General features: G+C 44.9%; 1 protein-coding gene across 1 annotated transcript in view; it reads left to right on the top strand.

Moving 5' to 3' along the window:
- The window catches only part of LOC139255665 (uncharacterized), a 286,509-nt gene that overhangs the window by 11,042 nt on the left and 247,865 nt on the right, over positions 1-27,602 (top strand). The window contains exon 2 of the mRNA XM_070873964.1: positions 26,887-27,010. Within this exon, the coding sequence (XP_070730065.1) occupies positions 26,938-27,010 (73 nt within the window). The 5' untranslated portion in view covers positions 26,887-26,937. The remainder of the gene's footprint in view (positions 1-26,886; positions 27,011-27,602) is intronic.

Here is a 27,602-nt window from a genome sequence, read left to right as displayed (position 1 = left end):
AACAGAGATAGAGGATGCATTGGTTGTGACCTTCCTAGATTTTAGAATGGTCCCAGCAGATTGGAATATAGTAAATGTAACTATTCAAGAAAGGAGAGAGAGAGAGAGAGAGAGAAAACAAGGAACTATAGGCCAGTTAGCCTGACATTAGTCATTGGGAAAAATGCTGGAATCCATTATTAAGGAAGTGGTAACAAGACAGGATCATAATATGATTAGGCAGAGTCAACATGGTTTTATGAACGGGAAAGTATGTTCAACAAACGTATTCGTGTTTTTTGAGGATGTAGCTCGCAGGATAGATAAAGGGGAACCAGTAGATGTAGTATATTTGGATTTCCAAAATGAATCCGATAAGGTGCCACATAAAAGGTTGCTACGGAAGATAAGGGCTCATGGGGTTGGAGGTAATATATTAGAATGGATAAAGGATTGGTTAACAGACAGAAAACAGAGAGTAGGAATCAGTGGGTGGTTTTCAGGTTGGCTATAACTAGTGGGGTACCTCAAGGATCAGTGCTTGGGCCTCAGCTATTTACAATCTACAATAATGACTTTGATGAAGGGACTGAGTGCAATGCATCCATATTTACAACGAAGGTTCACCAGACTGATATCTGGGATGGGGGGATTGTCCTATGAGGAGAGATTGAGGAGACTAGGCTTATATTCCCTGAAATTTAGAAGAATGAGAGGTGATCTCATTGAAACATAAAATTCTTACAGGGCTTGACAGAGTAGATGATGTGAGGATGTTTCCCTTGGCTGGAGAATCTAGAACTAGGGGTCACAGTCTCAGAATAAGGGGTCAGCCATTTAGGACTGAGATGAGGAGAAATTTCTTCCCTCAAAGGATTGTGAATCTTTGGAATTCTATACCCAGAGCATTGTGGATGTTCAGTTGTTGAGTATATTCAAGACAGAGAACGATAGATTTTTGGATATTAAAGGAATCAAGGGATATGGGGATTGTGTGGGAAGGTGGAGTTGAGGTAGAAGATCAGCCATGATTTTATTGAATGGCGGAGCAGGCTCAAAATGCCGAATGGCCTACTCCTGCTCCTATTTCTTGAGTTCTTATTCAGGTGCGTCTGTGCCCCTACGTGTATCCTCTGCTGTCTCTTATTGTGAGCCACCTTGTTCTGCAAGAGAAAGGGAAGTGTGTCAGTGAGTGTGGTGCATTATGTTTGCGTGATGCACCATGGTTGAATAGTTGACAGCATGTGCAAGCTGTGGGTGTAAGTCTGGCAGCAATAGTAAGTGTGTGAGGGTGAGGTGAAGCTATGAATGTAAGGTATGGACCGTGTTTGTTCGAGATTATTGGTAGGTGAGTGTTTGAGGCTAGTGGTGCAGATGGCAGGATATGGCATTTTAAGATTAATTCACTGGCCTTGACCACTCGTGTAATGCCATTAAACTTCTTCCTGCACTGCAGCCAGGTCCTTGGGGCGACACTACTGGCATTGATAGCTGCTCCCAGTGAAATTTTCAATTTTGCCTGGGGGGCCTCCTGGCCCCTGTGGAAATAGGACCTCTCTCCTCCTATCCACCACCTGTACCAAGGCCTCCTTCCAGTGCTACATCAGAGAACCCTGGTGCACACTCTCTCCCCTGTTGTGACACCAATAGTTTTGCACTGTCTTTCCCAGCCAGTTGAATGAGTTGCTATAGGCAAAATGCACCTCCCCTTTAAGAGGCGCAGACTGCCTTCAAGAATTGCAGGCTAGCTTTCATTGGTGTTAGCCTCGCATGAACTTGCCCCCCTGTTGAGCTTTCAGCCAGTTAGCAGCGTGTTTAGTGCTGGGCTGAATATTACAATCATTATAATTAGCAGGCAGCATGAAGGTCTTGTGCTGCCTGCATTCCTTTCAACAGGCGCGGGTGATCGCGCATTGCAATCTCTAGACCTGTTTTCAGGGGCAATCCATAGATATTCAGATTTGTGCCAAACAATTCTTCCTCATCCTGCTATAAGCTCTTTCAACAATTGGATTTTGAAGGTGTTTTCAATGTTCTATGGGCAACAGCATTTAAATCTGGCAAGAAGTAATCAATTACACCATGCGAAGGGAAAAGTTGTTCATTTATGAGAGTTTCTTAACCTGGTGTGCTGCTATTTCATGTTAGATGAAGGGATTATTGCCTAATTACACCTATGTGGAAAGAGTTGTATTGTTGGGATCTTGTGGTTTATTAGGAAGTTATGGCTGGTATCTTTTATGAAAATGAGAGGTTGCAGAATAATGAAACTGAATTAACAGTTTGTATCCCACATTTGCTTAAATTGTCACATAAAGGTTCGTGCCATGTTCACTCAATGGTAGCACGCTCAACACTGACTATGAAAGTTTTAAATTCAAGTCACACTCCAGGATTTAATTCTGGTTGACACTCCAGTACAGCACTGATGGAATGCCACATTGTCAGAGTTGCTGTCTTTCAGATGAGACATTAAACTGAGGCCCTTGTCTGCCTGTTCAGTTGGGGGTAAAATATGCCTTGGTACTATTTGAAGAAGAACAGGGGAGTTCTCCAGGTGTCCTGGGCAGTATTTATCCCTCAACCAACATCACCAAAACATATTAACTGGTCATTTATCTCATTTGCTATCTATGGAGCCTTGTTGAGTATAAACTGGCTGTCACATTTGCATACACAATAACAGCGATTGCACAAGTAATTAATTGGCTGTGATGTGCTTTGAGACACTCTTAGGATTGGAAAGATGCTGTACAAATGCATTTTTTTTCTTATGTGAAGCATTGTAGAACAACAAGGGGCTGATTTTTCTGACCCTTTCCTTCCTTAAGAATGTAAGTCAGGTGAGCGCTTCCTAAATTCGCCCAGGTGGAACACATGAGCCTGCACATAATTCTGGGTTTGGGTAATTTACTCATTGTGGGCATATGTTGGACATGCTTAGCACCTGGGATTGGGTGCACACCCAATAGGAGGAGGGAATTTGTGTACCGCCGGAAATCGCTGACTGACATATTGGGCCCAAGTTTCCACAAGAAAAAAGGGCGCCCCTCCGAGCTGGGCGCCCGTTTTTCGCGCCTAAAACGGCGCCTAAAAAAATCCTCGGTATTCTCCACCTACTTACAGGTCCTGTGGCCCTCGGCGCAGCCAGCACGACCTGTGGGGAGGCGGAGCCAGGTCCCGGCGCTGAAAACAGTGCCGGGACCTCTGCACATGCACGCTACAGTCGGCACGCAAGTGCAGTAGCTCCAGGCGCCGAACTATGTGGGAGGGACCCGAAGCACGCAGCCCCTAGCCCTGGCCCAATGGCCTCACTGGGGCTGCGTGAATGAGGCTCCTCCCACGGCCATCTCCTGCTCCCCGCCCGACCAGACCCGACACTCGCTCCCCCCCACCGCCGACCAGACGCGACCCGACACCCGCTCCCCCCCCACCGCCCCGAGACCCGACACCCGCTTCCCCCCCCCGCCCCCCGCTCCCCCCCCGCCCCGACACCCGCTCCCCCCCCCCCCCGCCCTGACACCCGCTTCTCCCCCCCCGACCCGAGACCCGACACCCGCTCCCCCCCCCCCGCCCCGACCGAGACCCAACACCCGCTCCCCCCCCCCCCACCCCGCCCCGACACCCGCTCTCCCCCCCCCCCCCCCGCCCCGACCCGACACCCGACACCCGCTCCCCCCCCACCCCCGCCCCGACCAGCGACCCGAGACCCGACACCCACTCCCCCCCCACCCCCGACCCGACCCGAGACCCGAGACCCGCTCTCCCCCCCCCGACTGACCCGACCCGACCCGCGCTCCTGTTCCCCGACCCCCCCCTCCTGTTCCCCGACCCCCCCCCTCCTTTTCCCCGACCCCCCCCCTCCTGTTCCCCGACCCCCCCCTCCTGTTTCCCGACCCCCCCCTCCTGTTCCCCGACCCCCCCCCCCAGTCTCCCTCTCTCCCTCCCTCTCCCCCCCCCTCTCTCTCCCCCCCCTCTCTCTCCTCCCCCTCTCTCTCCCCCTCCCTCCCCCTCCCTCCCCCTCCCTCCCCCTCTCTCTCCCCCTCCCTCCCCCTCTCTCTCCCCCTCCCTCCCCCTCTCTCTCCCCCTCCCTCCCCCTCTCTCTCCCTCCCCCCCTCTCTCTCCCTCCCCCCTCTCTCTCCCTCCCCCCCCTCTCTCTCTCTCTCTCCCCCTCCCGCTCAGCGGCACGAACGGCTGCAGAATTCTCCCTGGCTGAAGCACTTTCATACAGGTAGGAAGATGGTTTATTTAATCTTTTCTTGGCTTATAAATGTTTATTCAGGTTGGATTTATTTGTATAATATTTGTAGAAGTATAAATAAGGATTTATTGTCGAATTTAATGAGTTCCCTTCCCCCCCACCTCGTTCTGGACGCCTAATTTGTAACCTGCGCTTGATTTTTTTATGTGTAGAACAGGTTTTTTCAGTTCTACAAAAATCTTCACTGGCTCCATTCTACTTTAGTTTGGAGTACGTTTTCACTGTGGAAACTTTCAAATCAGGCGTCAGTGGCCGGACACGCCCCCTTTTGAAGAAAAAATTCTGTTCTAAACTAGAACTGTTCTACCTGACTAGAACTGCAGAAAAAAAAATGTGGAGAATTGCGATTTCTAAAATAGTCCGTTCTCCACCAGTTGCTCCTAAAAATCAGGCGCGAATCATGTGGAAACTTGGGCCCATAGACTGCACAATTCAGCTGATGCGCTTTCAAAAGAAGAATGCCTTCCAAGCACGAGAAATTGTTGAAGTCATCAGAAGGCTTGCCTCGGAGGTTTCAACATATACCGACAAATATGAAGGATTCCACAACCCCATGTGTGGCGATCGAATGGAACGGACCGAAAACATGCAGTCAGCTTTGGAACAAGTGGAAATTCCAAGGACAATCACAGCACAACTCCTCAAGGCAGAGGGCACCATGCCAGAATTTATATCTCTCCTGAATGCCTACTACCATACAGGCCTTGAGTTGCAATCTCGCCTCCTCCTTTGACAGGATCATTAATTGAAGGAGAGCGCAATTGTTAGTTGCTTCAATAATGTAATTGTGGCCCATTAACACAGAGCCCAAGAGAGTCCAGGCCCTAAGTCCTGACAATGGATAATGTCTCCCACAATGACAGCATATCCACACCAATCTACCTTCCTCCCACTGATAGCTTCACAGATGTCAGAAAACAGGCCGAGCCACGCTGCTCCTGCTCCTGCTCCTGCAGTAGATCAGCAGAGATACCTTGGGTCCATGCTCCCAGAGTTTAATAGACCCCTAGAGGCACAACTATCGGCCATCTCACAGGCTCTTGAAACACTCTAGGAAGAAGCACGAGTTTAGCTAATCATCCACTGTCAGGAAGTTGAAGTACTGTGCTAGTTTCAGAGACACGTCATATGTTGTTTAATGAATGATGGCAGCATAATATTGCACTGTTTGCACAGTTTCATTTGTGAGGCTGCAGAAAAATGTGTGTTGATGAAGTATGGCCGCCAACTGGCAGATAAGTAAAATGTTGGAGATTTTCATTTATTGCAAGGAATTGACTAAAATGGGAGACCAGAAACAGTAAGGATTAAGACAGAATATTATGCAATTGTGATATATTCTTTACGACACACTCCACACTCCAAGACGGCTCGACAGGAACTTGTCATGTGACCTTGTCACATGATCCTTTTATTGTATTTACATCAGCAGTTGCATTACTACAGTAGTCCACTAGGTGGAACAGTAGTCCACCAGGGGAGCTCTATATTACAGCAATCATGTCTGCAGAATGGTTTGCTGCTGTCGGAGGTTCTTGGGCTGCTGCTTCATCTGGTTTCTCAAGTTCCTCAGCCTTGTATTCCAGCTACTCATCTGAGGGCCCTTGGTATAGCATTCCTCTTTCAATTGTGATGTTATAGAAACATAGAAAATAGGTGCAGGTGTAGGCCCTTCGAGCCTGCACCACCGTTCAATATGATCATGGCTGATCATGCAACTTCAGTACCCCACTCCTGCCTTCTCTCCACATCTAACTCATTTTCGAATATATCCAACGAACTGGACTCAACAACTTTCTGTGGTAGAGAATTCCATAGGTTCACAATTCTCTGGGTGAAAAAGTTTCTCCTCATCTTGGTCCTATATGGCTTAATCCTTATCCTTAGACTGTGACCCCTGGTTCTGCACTTCCCCAACATCGGGAACATTCTTCCTGCATCTAACCTGTCCAATCCCATCAGAATTTTTTATGTTTTTATGAGATCCCCTCTCATTCTTCTAAATTCCATTGAATATAAGCCGAGTCGATCCAATCTTTCTTCATATATCAGTCCTGCCATCCCGGGAATCAGTCTGGTGAACCTTCGCTGCACTCCCTCAATAACAAGAATGTCCTTCCTCATTTTAGGAGACCAAAACTGCACACAATACTCAAGGTGTGGTCTCACCAAGGCTCTGTACAACTGCAGCAAGACCTCCCTGCTCCTATACTCAAATCCTCTCGCTATGAAGGCCAACATGCCATTTGCTTTCTTTACTGCCTGCTGTACCTGCATGCCTATTTTCAATGACTGATGTACCATGACACCCAGGTTTCATTGCACCTCCCCTTTTACTAATCTGTCACCATTCAGATAATAATCTGCCTTCCTGTTTTTGCAACCAAAGTGGATAACCTCACACTTATCCACATTATACTGCATCTGCCATCATTTGCCCACTCACCTAACCTGTCCAAGTCACCCTGCAGCCTCTTAGCATCCTCCTACCAGCTCACACTGCCACCCAGCTCAGTGTCATCTGCAAACTTGGAGATATTACATTCAATTCTTTTGTCTAAATCATTAATATATAGTGTAAATAGCTGGGGTCCCAGCACTGAACCTTGCGGTACCCCACGAGTCACTGCCTGCCATTCTGAAAGGGACCCGTTTATTCCTACTCTTTGCTTCCTGTCTGCCAACAAGCTCTCTATCCACGTCAATACATTGCCCCCAATCACATGAGCCTTAATTTTGCACACTAATCTCTTGTGTGGAACCTTGTCAAAAGCCTTTTGAAAATCCAAATACACCACATCCACTGGTTCTCCTTGATCCACTCTACTCGTTACATCCTCAAAAAATTCTAGAAGTTTTGTCAAGCATGATTTCCCTTTCATAAATCCATGCTGACTTGGACCGATCCTGTCACTGCTTTCCAAATGCGCTGCTATTAAACCTTGAATAATTGATTCCAGCATTTTCCCCACCACCAATGTCAGGCTAACCAGTCTATAATTCCCTGTTTTCTCTCTCCCTCCTTTTTTAAAACGTGTGGTTACATTAGCTACCCCCCAATCCATAGGAACTGATCCAGAGTCCATGGAATGTTGGAAAATGACCACCGATGCATCTACTATTTCGAGAGCCACTTCCTTAAGTACTCTGGGATGCAGACTATCAGGCCCTGGGGATTTATCAGCCTTTAATCCCATCAATTTCCCTAACACCATTTCCTGATTAATAAGGGTTTCCCTCAGTTCCTCCTTCTCGCTAGACCCTTGGTCCCCTAGTATTTTCAGGAGGTTATTCGTGTCTTCGTTAATGAAGACAGAACCAAAGTATTTGTTCAATTGGTTTGCTATTTCCTTGTTCCCCATTATGAATTCACCTGATTCTGACTGCAAGGGACCTACGTTAGTCTTCACTAATCTTTTTCTTTTCACACATCTATAGAAGCTTTTGCAGTCAGTTTTTATGTTCCCTGCAAGCTTACTCTCATACTCTATTTTCCCCCTCCTAATTAAACCCTTAGTCCTCCTCTGCTGAATTCTAAATTTCTCCCAGTCCTCAGGTTTGCTGCTTTTTCTGGCCAATTTATATGCCTCTTCCTTGGATTTAACACTGTCCCTAATTTCCCTTATTAGCAGCAGACCAGAATGATCTGCAAAACATTGACAGGGTTACACGGCAAGATGTCCTTGACCTGTCAAGACACTGACACTGCTGCTTCAGCAAGCCTAGGGTGAGCCTAATAATACACCTGGTGAAGGCAAGTGCCTCAGTGTATCTGTGCTCAGCAGGTGTGTAGGGATGCCGCAGTGGAGTCATGAACCAAGCCAGCCTTGGTCACTCAGGATCCAAACTTTAACGTGCTGGGTGTCATCAAATAATGGTGGACTAAGTAATTGTCCTGGGAATTAGTCATTGACCTGCAGTATCTGGTGAAACTGATCACTCATAGGCCCAGCATGATGTAAAAGATCCCATGACACTATTTCAAAGAAGGGCAGACGAGATCTATCTGGTGCCCTGGTCAATATTTATCCCTTAATTAACATCATAAAAATAGATGATCTGGTCATTATCACATTGCTATTTGTAGGACCTTGCTGTGCGCAAATTGGCTGTCGCGTTTCCTACATTACAACAGTGACTACACTCCAAAAAATACTTCATTGCTGTAAAGCACTTTGGGACGTCTTGAGGTCATGAAAGGTGCTAAAAACATAGAAACATAGAAAATAGGTGAAGGAGTAGGCCATTCAGCCCTTCAAGCCTGCACCACCATTCAATAAGATCAAGGCTCATCATTCCCTCAGTAACCCTTTCCTGATTTTTCTCCATACCCCTTGATCCAGGCCGTAAGGGCCATATCTAACTCCCTCTTGAATATATCCAATGAACTGGCATCAACAACTCTATGCGGCAGGAAATTCCGCAGGTTAACAACTCTCTGAGTGAAGAAGTTTCTCCTCATCTCAGTCGTAAATGGCCTACCACTTATCCTAAGACTGTGTCCCCTGGTTCTGGACTTCCACATCATTGGGAACATTCTTCCCACATCTAACCTGTCCAGTCCTGTCAGAATCTTGTAAGTTTCTATGAGATCCCCTCTCATCCTTCTAAACTCCAATGTATAAAGGCCCAGTTGATCCAGTCTCTCCTCACATGTCAGTCCCGCCATCCCGGGAATCAGTCTGGTGAACCTTCGCTGCACTCCCTCAATAGCAAGAACGTCCTTCCTCAGATTAGGAGACCAAAACTGAACACAATATTCCAGGTGAGGCCTCACCAAGGCCTTATACAACTGCAGTAAGACCCCCCTGCTCCTCTACTCAAATCCTCTAGCTATGAAGGCCAACATACCATTTGCCTTCTTCACCGCCTGCTGTACCTGCATGCCAACTTTCAATGATTGATGAACCATGACACCCAGGTCTCGTTGCACCTCCCCCTTCCTAATCTGCCGCCATTCAGATAATATTCTGCCTGCGTTTTTTTTGCCTCAAATGTGGATAACCTCACATTTATCCACATTATACTGCATCTGCCATGCATTTGCCCACTCGCCTAACCTGTCCAAGTCACTCTGCAACCTTTTAGCGCCCTCCTCACAGCTCACACCACCACCCAGTTTAGAGTCATCTGCAAACTTGGAGATATTACACTCAATTCCTTCATCTAAATCGTTAATGTATATTGTAAAGAGCTGGGCTCCCAGTACTGAGCCCTGCGGTTCTCCACTGGTCACTGCCTGCCATTCCAACTCTGCTTCCTATCTGACAACCAGTTCTCTATCCACGTCAGTACATTACCCCCAATACCATGTGCTTTGATGTTGCACACCAATCTCTTGTGTGGGACCTTGTCAAAAGCCTTTGAAAGTCCAAATACACTACATCAACTGGTTCTCCCTTGTCCACTCTACTAGTTACATCCTCAAAAAATTCCAGAAGATTTGTCAAGCATGATTTCCCTTTCATAAATCCATGCTGACTTGGACCGATCCTGTCACTGCTTTCCAAATTCGCTGCTATTTCATCTTTAATAATTGATTCCAACATTTTCCCCACGACTGATGTCAAGCTAACCAGTCTATAATTACCCGTTTTCTCTCTCCCTCCTTTTTTAAACAGTGGTGTTACATTAGCTACCTTCCAGTCCATAGGAACTGATCCAGAGTCGATAGACTGTTGGAAAATGATCACCAATGCATCCACTATTTCTATGGCCACTTCCTTAAGTACTCTGGGATGCAGACTATCAGGCCCCGGGGATTTATCGGCCTTCAATCCCATCAATTTCCCTAACACAATTTTCCGCTTTCCTGCTTTATAAGGATATCCTTCAGTTCCTCCTTCAAACTAGACCCTCAGTCCCCTAGTATTTCCGGAAGGTTATTTTTGTCTTCTTTCGTGAAAACAGAACCAAAGTATTTGTTTAACTGGTCCGCCATTTCTGTGTTCCTCATTATAAATTCACTCGATTCTGACTGCAAGTGACCTACGTTTGTATTCACTAATCTTTTTCTCTTCACATATCTATAGAAGTTTTTGCAGTCAGTTTCTATGTTCCCAGCAAGCTTCCTCTCATACTCTATTTTCCCCCTCCTAATTAAATCCTTTGACATCCTGCCTGATTACAAAATTCTCCCAGTCCTCAGGTTTGCTGTTTTTTCTGGTCAATTTATATGCCTCTTCCTTGGATTTAACACTATCCTTAATTTTCCTTGTTAGCCACGGTTGAGCCACCTTCCCCGTTTTATTTTTACTCCAGGCAGGGATGTACAATTGTTGAAGTTCATCCATGTGATCTTTAAATGTTTGCCATTGCCTATCCACCGTCAACCCTTTAAGTATCACTTGCCAGTCTATTCTAGCCAATTCACGTCTAATACCATCGAAGTTACCATTCCCCAAGTTCAGGACCCTAGTCTCTGAATTAACTGTGTCACTCTCCATCTTAATAAAAGATTGTACCATATTATGGCCACTCTTCCCCAAGGGGCCTCGCACAACAAGATTGTTAATTAGTCCTTTCTCATTACACATCACGCAGTCTAGGATGGCCAGCTCTCTAGTTGGCTCCTCGACATATTGGTCTAGAAAACCATCCCTAATATACTCCAGGAAATCCTCCTCCATCGCATTGCTACCAGTTTGGTTAGCCCAGTCAATATGAAGATTCAAGTCACCCATGATAACTGCTGTACCTTTATTGCACGCATCCCTAATTTCTTGTTTGATGCTGTCCCCATCCTCATTACTACTCTTTGATGGTCTGTACACAACTCCCACCAGCGTTTTCTGCCCTTTGGTATTCCGTAGCTCCACCCATACAGATTCCACATCATCCAAGTTAATGTCCTTTCTTACTATTGCATTAATTTCCTCTTTAACCAGCAACGCCACTCCACCTCCATTTCCTTTCTGTCTATCCTTCCTTAATGTTGAATAGCCCTGGATGTTGAGTTCCCAGCCTTGGTCACTCTGGAGCCATGTCTCCGTGATGCCAGTTACATCATATCCGTTAACTGCTATCTGCGCAATTAATTCGTCTATCTTATTCCGAAAACTCCTCGCATTGAGGCACAAAGCCTTCAGGCTTGTCTTTTTAACACCCTTTGCCCCTTTAGGATTTTGCTGTAATGTGGCCCTTTTTGATTTTTGCCTTGGCTTTCTCTGCCCTCCACTTTTACTTTTCTTCTTTCTATCTTTTGCTTCTGCCCCCATTCTACTTCCCTCTGTCTCCCTGCAAACGTTCCCATCGCCCTGCCATATTAATTTAACCCCTCCCCAACAGCACTAGCATACACTCCCCCTTTTGATTCCGGTCCTGCCCAGGTGCAGATCATCCGGTTTGTACTGGTCCCACCTCCCCCAGAACCGGTTCCAATGTCCCAGGAATTTGAATCCCTCCCTTCTGCACCACTCCTCAAGCCACATATTCATCTGAGCTATCCTGCAATTCCTACTCTGACTAGCACGTGGCACTGGTAGCAATCCTGAGATTACTACTTTTGAGGTCTTACTTTTTAATTTAGCTCCTAGCTCCCTAAATTCATCTTGTCGGACCTCATCCCATTTTTTACCTATATGCACCACGACAACTGGCTGTTTACCCTCCTCCTTCAAAATGTCCTGCACCCGCTCCGAGATATCCTTGACCCTTGCATCAGGGAGGCAACATACCATCCTGGAGTCTCGGTTGCGACCGCAGAAACGTCTGTCTATTCCCCTTACAATCGAATCCCCTATCACTATAGTTCTCCCACTATTTTTCCTGCCCTCCTGTGCAGCAGAGCCACCCACGGTGCCATTGTCTTGGTTGCTGCTGCCCTCCCCTAATAAGTCATTACCCTCAACAGTACCCAAAGCTGTGTATCTGTTTTGCTGTGGGATGACCGCAGGGAACCCCTGCACTACCTTCCTTCCACTGCTCTTTCTGTTTAAATGCAAGTCTTTCTTCTTCTGTAATGTGCTTTGGGACGTCCTGGGGTCCTGAAAGGCATTATATAAATGCAAGTCTTTTTTTTTCTTTATTTGTCGTCAGTGTTCAGCAACAATTCAAGCACAGCAGAATGTGCCATCTCTGCCACCTTCCTTTTTAAGAGCTTGTCTGAGAGCCAAAGCAAGTCACTCAACCACAACAGGTAAGTGATAAGTATTCTTGGAAATCAAGATAATTTCTGATTGGGAGTCAAGCACTTAGTGCTTGAATGATATTGCCAGCATGTCCAGCTACAATAACTTAAAGCAGAACACAGACATTAAAGGTAAAAACAAGCACAGTGAAATTATACATGTTTAAAGAACATCAGCAAGGATTCAATCAAAATTTGTAGTTCTGAGAAGCCAGAGGATAATAGTTAGACCTAGGCTGAAGTGGTTGAATAGGGAGGTATAGAGTAGCATAAGGCAATTGGCAAACGTGTTTTAAACAATGTAAAGAACCAGGAAGGGGCAAAAAGGTTCGGCTTGAATATAAACAGCACCTCAACCAAAATAGAAATCAGGAAAGAAAATAAGAAATTATAAAGGAAAATTGCAGTGGTTTATCAAGGGGAATAAGAAGTTTTTCAGTTATGTTCACTGCAGGAAGAGGATTAGAGAACACTTTGGGCCTCTAAAGGATAAGACTGGCAGATTAGTCGTAGAGGATCAGGGCATGGATGCATTTTTAAATGGGTTCTTCACTTCACTTCGGTTTTCGCAAGAGAGGATTCCTGATCCCATAAATAAGATGACTGGGAAAGCAGGGAGTGTTTAGTGAAGATAGATATTAGTAGAGGAAGTGTTATTAAGGAACTGGAGGCCTGACTGCATACATCTGGGAATTCTTGAGCAAGCATTCGAAGAAATAGCGGAAGCTTTGGCAGAAATCTTTTTTAGCTCCTCAAGAGCAAGGATAGTGCCTAAAGAAGATGGCTGATGTGGTTCTGACTTTTGCGATTTACACAGTAATGTTTTTTTTAATGAAAGCTAGCATGGATTTAGAAGGCATCACTAAGCCAAGGGTGGTAGAGAGGCAGTAGATGTAACAGTATAATCTAGATGACCAAAAAGTATGTGATAGGGAATACACAAGAAAATAGTTACAACGGTCACAGTTTGAAGATTTCTTTAAAAAGTAATGATCAAAAATTGACTAAACAATGAAAATTGAAGGATAGGTATAAATGGCTCTTATTATGGCTGGGGAAAGAAACAAAGACTTTCATTTATATAGTGCCTTTCACGGCCTCAGGATGTCCCAAAGCGCTTTACAGCCAAGGAAATACTTCTGAAGTGTAGTCACTGTTGTAATATAGGAAACATGGCAGCCTTTTGCACACTGCAAGCTCCCACAAACAGCAGTGTGATTATGACCAGATAATCTGTTTTTGTTATGTTTATTTAGGGATAAATATTGGCCAGGACACCAGGATATAACACCCCTGCTCTTTTTTGAAATTTTGCCATGGGATCTTTTATATCCATTTGAGAACGCAGACTGGGCCTCAGTTTAATGTCTCATCTGAAAGATGGCACCTCTAACACTGCAGCACTCCCGCAGCACTGCACTGGAGTGTCAACTTTGATTTTTGTACTCAAGTCTCTGGAGTGGGTCTTGAACCCACAATCTTCTGACTCAGAGGTGAGAGCGCTACCCACTGAGCCACAGCTGACAGGTAGAGAAATGATCTTCTAGAGGGAGTGGTATTTAGGAAACTGCCCTTCAGAATGAACATTGGTGAAACAAATAAGGCAGAATTTCTAGATTTATTAAAAGCAAAAAAAATGCTGGGAAATCATGCTTGCCCTCGTTTTCTGGTCCTATGAAAATCTGATAGCGTAGAAATATCCAAAAGCATTGAACTGATTGCGTACAATTTTGTGGGGTCAAGGTATTTGAATAATTGGCATAAGCTCCCATCACAGCTTTGGACTTGTACTGGCAGCTGGCCTAATTGGGCTTGTGAAAAATCTGTCCGTCAACTCAAATTTTAAAGATGAACCCAGTTAAAGGTAAGTGGCTGCAGAGAGCAGAAATGTTGTCTCAGCCTTTATAAGGGCTTTAAAATATTTTTCAGCCTTTAGTACAACATTTGTGTGTGTGGGGGGGGGGGGGAGCAGGGGGTGGGGGGTGGGGGGGAGCAGGGGATTAGGAGTCGAAGTGCCAGACAAAAATAAAGTGAAAGGAAACCCAATGAGAAGGCACAAAATGACATTTGAGAGAAAGTGATAAGAGTGGTGCAACCTGACTGGGTGTGAGGACTTCAGAGCACCCACCATTCCCAGAGAATAGCACTGTCCTGTCAGGAATCTGTAGCTCTGGTCTCTACTATTTATGATGCTCTACATTGTTGGCAAACCTGCCACTCAAGAAAAAAAATCTATGCCCTGTCAAGCTGATGCCTCCTTTCCGTAGCAAACAAAAAGAAAAAAAAGACTTAGATTTATATAGTGCCTTTCACAATCATCGGACATTTTAAAGTGTTTTCAGCCAGTAAATTACTTTTGGAGTGTAGCCACTGATGTAATGTAGGAAATGTGGTAGGCAATTTGTGCACAAGCAAGCTCCCAGCGTCTATCATTATTTGTGGATTTATTAAGTACGTACATGTTACTAGTAGTGGCTTGGAAGGATGCGGTGACATGATAATTTAATGTAATGGTAACCTTCAGATCCATGGGGATAGCCTGTGGTATAAGCTGAGGACAGGTCAGCCTCAAGAAAATGTTCTAGTTATGTTGCAGCCTCCTTTGTGATGCAGAGCTGCCAAAGACTGGTCTTCCAAAATATGCTCAGGAAGGGTAAGGTGGCCCAATAAACACAGGTCCAGGCAAAAGAAGAGGTACATTCATAATACCTGAGGTATAGTTGCACCTGCCTTTCTTGTCCCTTCAAAAACTTCCCTCCCACCTCCAAATATAGAAACACTATGGGTGCCCCCAAATGAATTAAGAACACAATAATTAGAAGCAGTAGTAGGCCATACGGCACCTTGAACCTGCTCCACCATTCAATACGATCATGGCTGAACTTCGACCTCAACTCCACTTTCCAGTTCGACCTCCATATCCCTTGATTCCCCTAGAGTCCAAAAATCTATCTGTCTCCGCCTTGAATATGCTCAACGACTCAGCATCCAAAGCCACTCTGGGATAGAGAATTCTAAAGATTCACCACCCTCTGAGTAAAGAAATTCCTCCTCATCTCAGTTCTAAATGACCGACCCCTTATCCTGAGACTGTGGCCCCGAGTTCTAGACTCTCCAGCCAGAGGAAACAACCTCTCAGCATCTACCCTGTCAATCCCCCTCAGAATCAAATCTACAACCAAACTCATGGTCGACAGGGCTGTAGTAATACCCGCCCTCCTGTATGGATCTGAGGCATGGACGATGTATAGAAGGCACCTCAGGTTGCTGGAGATATATCACCAACGATGTCTCCGCAAGATCCTGCAAATCCCCTTGGAGGACAGGCGCACCAACATCAGTGTCCTCGACCAGGCTAACATCCCCAGTATTGAAGCACTGACCACACTTGATCAGCTTCACTGGGCAGGCCACATAGTACGCATGCCAGATACGAGACTCCCAAAGCAAATGCTTTTTGTGGAGCTCCTTCATGGTAAACAAGCCAAAGGAGGACAGCGGTAACGTTATGAGGACACCCTCAAAGCCTCGCTGGCAAAGTGCGACATCACCACTGACACTTGGGAGACCCTGGCCGCAGACCGCCCAAAGTGGAGAAAGACCATCCGGGAAGGCGTTGAGCTCTTCGAGTCTCAACGCAAGGAGCATGAAGAGGCCAAGCGCAGGCAGCGGAAGGAGCGCACGGCAAACCAGCCCCACTGACCCATTCCCTCGACGAATGTCTGTCCCACCTGTAACAGGATCTGTGGCTTTTGGATCGGACTGTTCAGCCATTAAAGAACTCACTTTGGGAGTGGAAGCAAGTCCTCCTCGATTCTGAGGGAGTGCCTATGATGATTATATGTTTTAATGAGATCACCTCTCAGTCTTCTAAATTTCAGAGCCTGCTCACTTCGATTGCAGCAAGTGAAATATCAGCGGGAAACAAGACTGTTGTAAAAAATAGATTTAGAAATAGATGTTTTACACTGCAAAAAATTACAGGCTGAAACAGCAACAATAATTAATGAAAATGCATAAAGCAATATAAAAAAAAATAGAAACATTTCTAACTGTTCAGTCAACAATAAAAAGTGATACCAGCCCGTAAGAAGCCATTTTTTAAAGACCAGGTCATTTACACACTGTTTTATACCCCTTTTCATATAGGCAAGAAGGTGTCAAGAAGAAAAACTTGCATTTTTTTCGCCATCTTTTACAGCCTCAGGATGTCTCAAAGTCCTTTACACCCAATGAATTATTTTTGAAGTGTAGTCCCTGTGGTTTTGTGAGCAAATGCATCAACCAATTTATGTACAGCAAGGTCCTATAGACAGCAAGGAGATGAATGACCAGTCTGTTTTGATAGTGTTGGGTGAGAAATGAGGCATGTACCTAGCAGTCTAGATTGATAAGTTCAAGTTCTGGAATGGGCTTGAACCTACAGACGCCTTATTTAGAGGCACAAGTATTCCCACTGAACCAAGCTTACACTGAAAAAACTGCTGTATCTAGCATTGGGCCTAATTACATATTTTTGGGGGGTTTTTTTTGCTTCGGTTCTCAAGAAAATACATTCATATTTTATGAAAAATATATGTAGGTGTACATTCATACATAAAATTTACCAAGCTTTGCACAGATCACCTTATGTGGCTCGGTTTCAAACTTTGTTTTATAACGCTCAAAGATGCTATATAAATACAAGTTGTTGCCATTGTTATGGGGTGTACATTCATACTGATATTTTGTAGCTTTAATAGGGCTTGCATTAGTCACCAGCACAGCCTCCAAAATCCAAGCAATTATTTCACTGAAAAACGTGGCACTGAGAATTGAGAGCACTAGGTTTCGTATCTGATTTTACATCACACGCTTTCTTTTGTGCCACTAACAGATCCTCACAAGATTGGGATTAATGTGCATTATCAGAATACATGCAGACTTGATGGGCCAAATGGCCTCCTTCTGTGCTGTACTATTCTATGATTCTACATCATCGATTACATTTAAAGATGTTCTGTAATGAACTGGTATTTGGTCAATGGATCAAATTTTAATGCCTTCTTGATGCTCCACTATGTGCCTGCTCCACAAATTTATATGATCCTATCACCCTATTTTGGGTTGGGGTCTGGGCCTGTCCGCTCGGGCGGACCTGAGCTCAACTACTCTTCCGCCAGTAGAGCGCCCTACAGGGATTTCATGGCTCATGATATTTTTCAATGTCGGTGATCCCTTAAAGAAAAAGGAAAGACTTGGATTTATCTAGCGCCTTTCACGACCACTGGACATCTCAAAGCACTTTACAGCCAATAAAGTACTTTTGGAGTGTAGCCATTGTTGTAATGTAGGAAACGCAGCAGCCAATTTGTGCACAAGCAAACTCTCACAAACTGCAATGTGGGAATGACCAAAGAATCTGTTTTTGTTATTTTGATTGAGGGATAAATATTGGGCAGTACACCTGGGATAACTCCCCTGCTCTTCTTCGAAATAGTGCCATGGGATCTTTTACATCCACTTGAGAGAGCAGACGGGACCTCGGTTTAACGTCTCATCCGAAAGACGGTACCTCCGACAGTACAGCATTCCCTCAGCATTGCACTGGAGTGTCAGCCTAGATTTTTGTGCTCATGTCTCTGGAATGGGACTTGAATCCACAATGTTCTGACTCAGGCGAGTGTGCTACCCACTGAGCCACAGCTAACAGCTGATCAAATACTTGACTAATTAACACAGTAAGCATTTCTACAGTCATTTCATTTTTATTGATCCAGACTGCTTGATATGACAGTCAGCTGAACTTTAATGCTACTTATTGAATTTGCGTTTCACAAATTCAATGGGAAGAAGACAGGTATAAGTTGCCATTTTGATTGGTGGGCATTAAAATATCAAAATAATCGTGCATGAAAATATTCCTTTCTAAAAGAGGGTTAGGTAACTCCTATGAACTTTTATTATCCTTGCACAATGTGTGACTGGCTGCCACAATATTATGTGCAGGCTTGCAATTTTCTGTTATTTGTTAGGTTAACAATATTAACGATTTAGACTTTGGAATCAAAAACACAATTTCTAAATTTGTGGATGGCACCAAATTGGGGGGTGGGGAATAGTCCATACCGAGGAGGACTGCAAAATGGGCAATAATTGGCAAATGAACTTTAACATAGATAAATGTGAGGTATATTTTTCTAAGAAAAATAAGGAAGAAAAATAAGGACACATTACTTGGAAAATAAGAATCTAAATGGGATAGAGGAGCAACGGAAGCTGGCAGTACAAATACACAAATCACTGAAAGTAGTGACACAGATTAATAAGGCCATTAAAAAACAAACCAAGCATTAGAGTTTCTTTCTAGAGGCTTAGAATTGAAAAGTAGAGAAGTTATGCTAAACTTGTATGGAACCTTGGTTAGAACATATTCTGTATAGTTCTGATCATCATATTATAAAAAGGATATAGAGGCACAGGAGAGATTACAAAAAAGATTTACAAGGATGATACCAGAACTGCGAAGTTATACCTATTAGGAAAGGACGAACAGGCTGGGTTTCTCTCCACTTGAAAGGAGAAGGCTGAGAGATGACATAATATAGGTCTTTAAAATTATAGAATCATAGCATGGTTACACCACAGAAGGAGGCCATTTGGCTCGTCGAGCCCATACCAGCTCTCTGCAGGAGCACTTCAGCTAGTCCCACTCCCCCGCACTTTCCCCGTAGCCCTGCAAATGTTTTTCCTTCAGGTACTTATCCAATTCCCTTTTGAAAGCAGTGATTGACTCTGCCTCCACCACCCTTTCAGGCAATGCATTCCAGATCATAACCACTCGTTGCATTAAAAAGTTTTTCCTCATGCCACCTTTGGTTCATCTGCCAGTCACCTTAAATCTGTGTCTCTATCTCTGTCTAGACCCCTCATGATTTTGAACACCTCTTTCTCTGTCTAACCCCCTCATGATTTTGAACACCTCTATCAAATCTCCCCTCAACCTTCACGAAACTGAAATCCCTCATCCCTAGAATCATTCTTGTAAACTTTTTCTGCACCCTCTCTAAGGCCTTCCCATCCTTCCTAAAGTTCTGCAGTTGAGGCCGAACCAGTGTTTTATAAAGGTTCTTCATAATGTCCTTGCTTTTGTACTCTATGCCTCTATTTATGAAGCCCAGGATCCCCTATGCTTTTTTAACTGCTTTCTCAACCTGCCCTGCCACCTTCATTTGTGAACATATACCCCCAGGTCTCTCTGTACATGCACTCCTTTCATAATTGTACCCTTTAGTTTATATTGCCTCTCCTCGCTCTTCCTACCAAAATATATCACTTCGCGCTTTTCTGCGTTAAATTTCATCTGCTACGTGTCTGCCCATTCCACCAGTCTGTATATGTCTTCTTGGAGTCTATCACTATCCTTTTCACTTGTTATGAAAAGTTTTGATAAAGTAGACAGAGAGAGAGAGTGGGCTCAATTTTCCCCAGTGATTTGCGCTGTTTTTTTGGCGCGTGCCGCTTTTTTTCACAAGTTAAAAAAATCAAAGTTTCCCCAATCTTTGTGTGCCAGCGTAACTCAGTTACGATTTTTATAGGTTATTTTTATTTTGCATCATAGGGTTGTAACCTGATGTATGTGCCAGTTTTTCATAATTATGGAAGTTTGGCCAATTTAAATTTCTCCTAGGACGGCGTATGTAAACACTCCCGGAAAATCTTCTGGGCACTTAAGAGAAACCAGCGCACAGCACATTAAAGCATCGGCGCAGAAAGACGCCATTATTTTTATGCGAAGTTTTGGAGGGAGTCAAGAACACATAAATATCCATACATCAAGCTTAAATTTTTAAAACTTAAAATGCAGGAAATGGAAGTTTAATGGACCCTCGAGCCTAGTTTGGAGACGTTCGGTCTTGCTGTGTCAGTTTTCATCTTTTTAAAACTGGCCGGCAGAATCAGTCCCTCGCCCGGACACAGGGACTCGGGGCTCGGCTTCAAAAGAAGCCCGGGTGGGGGAGGAGGCATGAGAAGCCTATACCACGCATTAAGTGAAGCCCGGGGGTTGGGGGGCTATGGAAGGCGAACGGAAAATATGAGAAGCCTACACTATGCATCAAATGAAGCCGGTGCCTGCTCAGACCTGGGTGTGGCCCATACTAGGGCGTCAACCTTGGGGAGAAAGAACAAAGAACATTGTCCTGCTTGCTGTTTTGAGCTTCTTGCAAAGGTACAATTTATCATGGGGGCAATACTGACAATGCTGCGGAGGAGACAATTGATTCAACGTCATCGCATGAGGAACCTCAGAGCATGTAGGGTGATAGGAAGGAGGCCTTACCCACATCAGGTATATCAAGACAGGCGTTCGTACCTGTACCTAACTGATGCAGACTGTGTCAAAAGGCTGCGTTTCCGCAAATAAGTTGTAACTGAGATTTGTGAGTTAGTAAAAGCAGATCTGCAACCTTGAAGCATCAAGAGGACTGCTTTGTCAGTTGAAGTGAAGGTTCCAGCTGCACTTTCATTCTATGCCTCTGGATCATTTCAGGCTACAACTGGGGATGTGTGCACCATTTCTCAACATGCAACACATATCTTCATTCAGCAGGCGACTGCTGTATTATATGCCCGGAGGAATGACTACATAAAGTTCCCCATGACCGCCCAGGCAATGCGTGAAATGGCTGTGGGCTTCTCCAGGATTGCTGGCTTCCCAAAGGTACATGGCTGCATTGATTGTACCCACATCGCCTTGAGAGCACCTTTGGAGGATTGATTCCAAGATGTACAGGAACAGAAAAGGCTTCCACTCCATTAATGTGCAGCTCAGGGGTGGTGACATGCATTGCATCATGTCAGTTGATGCAAGATACCCTGGGAGCACCCATGATGCGTTCATCCTATGCGAGAGCCTTATATATCTGCCATGTTTCAGCAGCAGCCAGAAGGGCAAAGCTGGCTACTGGGAGTCAAAGGGTACGGCCTTGCCACCTGGCTCATGATGTCCCTACACGTAACCCGGACGGAAGCTGACCGGGAATACAACATGTCGCACATTGCGATGCGCAGCATAATAGAAAAGACCATTGGCATCTTGAAACAGCATTTCCGAAGCCGGGACCATTCCAGAGGCTACTTGCAATACTCCCCTGAGATTGTCGGTTAGTTCACTGTTGTGTGTTGCATGCTGCATAACTTAGCCATCATGAGGCAGCAGCAGCTGGTAGTAGAAGACCCACCTGAGGTGAGAGTGGCTGATGATGATGAGGAAACTGCAGATGACGAGGAGGAGGACGGGGATGAGCAAGCCATGCAACTACCTGAACCAGGTGCATGACGGCGGAGGAGGGCGGGCCGTCGTGCCCCTTTAACGATTGTTCGAGCCTTGCACCAGCAGCTCATCCATGAACGCTTTACTGCCTGAAGGCTCAGTGCAATGATTCCACAAGGACCATCTTTACTGTTTGGACCTATTCCGTAATGTTGTGTTACGTTAATGAAACAAATGATGGAAATGATCCTTGTTTACTTCAAAAAGTTGTGTTCATAATGGAACAAAATTGGAAATGATTCAGTTATAATGTAAAATATATTTTATTCAAAAGTTTAACAAACATTTGTTTGTATTTAATTTTAATAAAAATATTCCTGTATCAAACTCTCAAGTTTTCAGTTAAGATCACTTACAAATTCTAAGATTACTTAAAAACTTTAAGATCACTTGTAAACTTGTTAACTTGTAAATTTACATAACTTACGAAAAACTTTTAATTTGACAACAGTAACAACAATACTAATAACAACATCAGCAATGAAAGGCTGCACCCATCTCTCCTCCACCTTATTGTAAGACCGCCCGCTGCGCTTGGTCTTGGTGACTCCGCCCCTGCCCGCAGGCGGTGGCGCAGTGTTTCTCGAGTTGGTACTAAGTTTATTCTTTTGAACATCTCGGGTAATGTGCACTTCTTGATCGGGGTAGGCGGTAATGTGGAGGGCCCGCTTGGGCCTTTTCAGACGCTGGTCTGGGGATTGGAGTGGGAGTGGCAGTCGATTCTATCAATTGGTGCGGGGTCTGGGTGTGTTCCCTTATTGCAGCAGCAAACTCCGATATTCCCTCCCTCATGTGCCCTGACAGTGTGTCAACTACCTGCAACATTCCCTCCCTCATGTTCGCCAACAGTGTCGCACCTACCTGTGACATGCCCTCCCTCATGTTCACTGACAGCGTATCAGGTACTTGTGACATTCCCTCCCCCATGTTCCCGGACAAGGTTCCAATTTTTTGTGAGAGTGTTGTTACTTCTCCCAACAGTCCCGATACCTCATCACCCCACTGATGGTGTCCAGGAGTTATCATGTATGGTCAATGCTCTCCGCCCTCATTGCCATCATTTGAACCACATCTGTTAGATCCTGCATCTCAGGAGAGCGCTGTCGAGCTCTCCTTCCCTCCTCACCCTGGGTGTGGCTCGCTGCATCCCTCTGAAATCTCCAGCCTCGGATGGTGGGAAACCATAGAATGTCCCACCAACACTCAAACCACATGGGGAAGGGGCTGGCACCTCAATGGGCAGCTCCTGCACCTCCTCCAGAGTGAGTACAACAGTGGGACCTTCATCCATCTCCTCCCCCTCCCCTTTCTCCTTACCCCCATGCTCTTGGTCTGGAAGGTGGGATTGGAACATGTTCTCCTCTTCAGGCTCGTCTGTGTCTGAATCTTCTTCTGTATCATCACGGTTGGCCTCAAGTTTTGCAAAATATAACAGAACAGACAAATGGTTAGCAGCAGAGGAGGGGGAAAGGTGGGTGGCCTGAGTAGGCTCACACAGCTCGGGTAGCAGGCTGATTTGAAGGGCCACGATGAATGACAGCACATTGCATCATCCGGATCGTAGCTGATGGAGACATCCCCATGAACTGAAGCATGGCTAGCCCGCGCAGAACTTAACATTTAGCAAAGCCAGACTCTGGAATTTGCAGGACTTACCCTCTCTCTCGAGTGTGAGCCCAGCTTGTGCAGTGGTGGTTGCTTTTCTCCAGGCAGGAGCCATCAAAGCAGCGACCTTCTCTTCCAAGGGTGTCAGTAGCTGCAGATTTGCCGGGCCACCTCCTGTTCGAGTTCTTTCCCATTTGTTATGTGCCACTTTCCTCTGCAAAGGTGGAAACATAACTTTTTAGAGAGGCTGTCTTTCTGTTAGGTGGGACATATACAGCTGATCACATTTACAATTGCAATTCCATTGAATAAATGAAAATATTACTTACACTAACTACTTGACCAAGGTCCTGCCACTTCTTTTTGCACTGGCCTCCAAACCTCGGGGTGGTCACCATTGCACAGTGACCTTGTGCAAGTTGGTTCCAGCATTTCTTCATTTCTTTTGGTGGAACTTTTATGTGACCTCTGCTGGTGTCCAGCTTGTGCCATCAGGTCTCAATCACAGTAACCAGTGCCTCCACTTCATCCTGTAAAAAATTCTTGCTCCTTGTGCCGTGTTGCAGCTCCGATTTTTCAACTGAGAATTAAAGTTCTCACACACAAGTGGCTCTTTAAAAATGGCCGATTGCAGACCGGGAGCTGTACTGGGCATGCACGCCCATAGGAATCATGTCAAAAACTTCCTTTTTTTCACGCATGCGCAGAAGGGGTAGCATCATTTTTGCGGTGCAGACATTAGGCTCCACCCCCCAAGGCTACAGGACAGGCTGTGCGGCGCCAATTTCCAAAAATAGAATGGGGAAACTTGGTACTTTTTTTTTGGAGCAGTTGGGGCTAAGAAAAACGGGTATAACTCTGGCAGAATACCCAACTTTGAACTGCTCTTGTTTTCACAGTATTTATGTGGCTGGTCCAGTTAAGTTTCTGGTCAATGGTGACCCCCAGATGGGGGATTCGGCGATTGTAATGCCATTGAATGTCAAGGGGCGGTGGTTAGACTCTTGCTTGTTGGAGACCGTCATTGCCTGGCACTTGTGTGGCGCGAATGTTACACGAATGTTACTTGCCACTTATCAGCTCAAACCTGAATGTCACCCAGGTCTTGCTGCATGTGGGCATGGACTACTTCATTATCTGAGGAGTTGCAAATGGAACTGAACACTGTGCAATCATCAGCGAACATCCTCACTTCAGACCTTATCATGGAGGGAAGATCATTGATGAAACAGCTGAAGATGGTTGGGCCTAGGACACTGCCCTGAGGAACTTCTTCAGTGATGTCCTGGGGCTGAGATGATTGACCTCCAACAATCAGAACCATCTTCCTTTTTGCTAGGTATGACTCCAGCTAGTGGAGAGTTTTGCCCCTGATTGCTAGGGCTCCTTGATGCCACACTTGGTCAACTGCTGCCTTGATGTCAAGGGCAGTTACTCTCACCTCACCTCTTTTGTCATGTTTGGACCAAAGCTGTAAGGAGGTCTGGAGTTGATTGGTCCTGGCGGAACCCAAACTGAGCAGTGGTGAACAGGTTATCGGTGAGTAAGTGCCACATAATAGCACTCTCTGGTGACTTCACCAAAGGAATCTGTCAGATATTTATCGACCATATTTCATTATTTGGAGGAGCCGACAGCGAATGCCAAATCAATAGATTCAAAAAAGAGTTTGAAAAATCTGTACTGCTGGAACATGTTGAGAAATGTAAGTTTAAAATGAAGAAAGATGGTGACAACTGGTGTTTAGATTAGTGATTAGGATTGTACCTGCTATTTAAAGGGGCCGCATTTATTGCTGGCTAGTGAAAAAATTTTTTTGTTGGAGACACAGATGGTCGGGGAATATCAAAGAACTCTTCTCTTTCCAGACGCTGCTGGTGGTTCTACAGCAGGAAGTGCAGGCGAGGAAGGTTGCCTGTTTGAGTTTCCAGATGTTGAATTGTGTGTTCTGTTTGTAAGGAAGGAGCCTGAAGAGTCAATGCTGTGTCTCTTTCTTCAGTCAGCTGGGTGGCTGATAATACTGTCTGATTATGGGGAGCCGGAATGGGATTGGAGTTGAGGCCAAGATCAAATCAGCCATGATCTTATTGAATGGCAGAGCAGGCTCGAGGGGCCAAATGGCCTACTCCTGCTTCTATTTCTTATGTAATGCATGGAATCGATCACCATGCTTAAGAATCTCTAAATTAGGCCACTGAGAAATATGATGTCCAACTGTTTTAATTGCTGAATATGGAGTGCACACTCTTTCCCCATAGTAACATATCCCACTTAACCAAATAAGAGAGTTTTGGTGTGGTTTGCCAGAATTAAAACTTGGGTACCCTCAAGTACACACATTTCTGGGGGTCCAAATTCAGGGTGTCAAAGAGACCCGTTAATGCCCGTTTGCAGCGACCATTCCTAAAAAATTCAAAGTCCTGAAAATGGATCTCATCACTGCATTAAGAGTTCTAACGGTGAGTAACAGTTAAAAAATCATAGGTGCGCGAGCTTTCTGGTGCACCTGATTTGTGGCCCCCTTTATAAGTTACCAGTATAGAGCATTGCTACGTTTTCCACTTTTTATCCAGACATTAGCTTGCAGGATTATCTGAAGTTAAGTGAGAAGGTTCATGGTCCCCAGTGACATGTCTACCCCTCCAAGCTTGTCATCGTGACAGTGCCTTGGATTACTGTGGACCTTCCTCATTCAGGCACTGGATTATCAGTTTGACTTGGTTCTGAGCTTCCATCTTCAGGTGCCATCCCAGAGGATGCCTATGTAGTGAATTTGAGGAAGTGGCACCTGGTGAATCATAAATGACATGTGAGGAAGAACAAGTGAAGGTGGCAGAGGAGGTGCAGGATCCTGCTGCCTGGCTGGCCACACGATACCATCAATGACTTCCTTTATTTTCGGAAATGCAGCAGTGTGATGACACTGGTGAAAGGAATTGAAAGTGCTGGCAGTGAAGGGAGATCAAAGTGCTGAACTCAGATGTCTGGTACATGTCGGATATCACATTGGATTAAATGCAGGTGATCCTATGTTAAGTTAGGGGGAGCTAAGGTAGAAAATTTGAGATTGCTGGTGGCCTTGACTGCCACTGACTTTAATATACAAACAGTCTCGAAAGAAAGACTTGCATTTATATAGCGCCTTTCATGGCCACCGGTCATCTCAAAGCACTTTACAGCCAATGAAGTACTCTTAAAGTGTAGTCACTGTTGTAATGTAGGATATACTACCAATGTGGGAAACGCGCAGCAAGCCCCCACAAACAGCAATGACCAAATAATCTGTTTTTTGGATATGTTGACTGAGGGATAAATATTGGCCAGGACACAAGAGATAATTCCCCTGCTCTTCTTCGAAATAGTGCCACCGAAGAGAGCAGTTGAAAGTCTCATCTGAAAGACAGCACCTCCCTCAATACTACACTGGAGTGTCAGCCTAGATTTTTTTTGTGCTCAAGCCTCTGGAGTGAGAATTGAACCCACAACCTTCTGACTCAGAGGTGAGTGTGCTACCCACTGAGCCACAGCTGACACTAGTAAAAGTACTTTAGAAAGCATAAGAGCTTGCATAATAATTTATCCAATTTATTTTTGTTTCAGTTGCATAATTGCACTTTGCCTCACGACTGAGTGACTGCTTCATTGTTCACCATGGCGTTCAGGACAAAATCTCGGAAACCTAAATCATTGGATTCTGGTGTTATACTCGGGGCAATCTCACCAGGTAAGAAAAATTAAGGGAATCACATATGCAAGCTTCAAAATGCAGATATCAGTCAGTATCAGTTCAGCTCATGGCATACTAAACTCAATATCTGTATGTTTATGAGAAGGAAAAATCAGCCTCAGGTTCAGTATTGAGACATGAAAGGAGCAGTGTTCCTTAATTTCAAAAAGACTAATATAAAAAAAAGGTATTGCATATTTAGAAACAAATTTAGGAATTGAGTAGCACTGTATCAGGGGCACCAATTTGCACGTGAATAGGGCACGTACACTGCAACTGTGTATTCCTGCCCACCCGAAACCTGATTATTCTTATCAGGCAGCACATGGTACAGTGCCTGATACAATAAGCTCACTATCCATTCTTCCAGTCTAGCTGACCTGGAGACAGGATAGAGGGAGGTAGGCTTGACTGCAACAAGGAATTGATGCTCTTGTTGCAATAATTAAAACATATTTTCATAGTTGCTTCAGGGAAAAATAAATCTACATTAAATTTGCAATGGGAAAATAATATATGCAGCTCCTTTCATAGTACTTTGTAGCCAATTTCTAACTTTTTCTTCTCCCATTTTTTGTTGCAAGGTGTA

The sequence above is a fragment of the Pristiophorus japonicus genome, chromosome 3 (genome assembly GCF_044704955.1).
Source record: "Pristiophorus japonicus isolate sPriJap1 chromosome 3, sPriJap1.hap1, whole genome shotgun sequence".
NCBI classification, from domain to species: domain Eukaryota; kingdom Metazoa; phylum Chordata; class Chondrichthyes; family Pristiophoridae; genus Pristiophorus; species Pristiophorus japonicus.
This window is presented reverse-complemented; position numbering and strand designations above follow the sequence as displayed.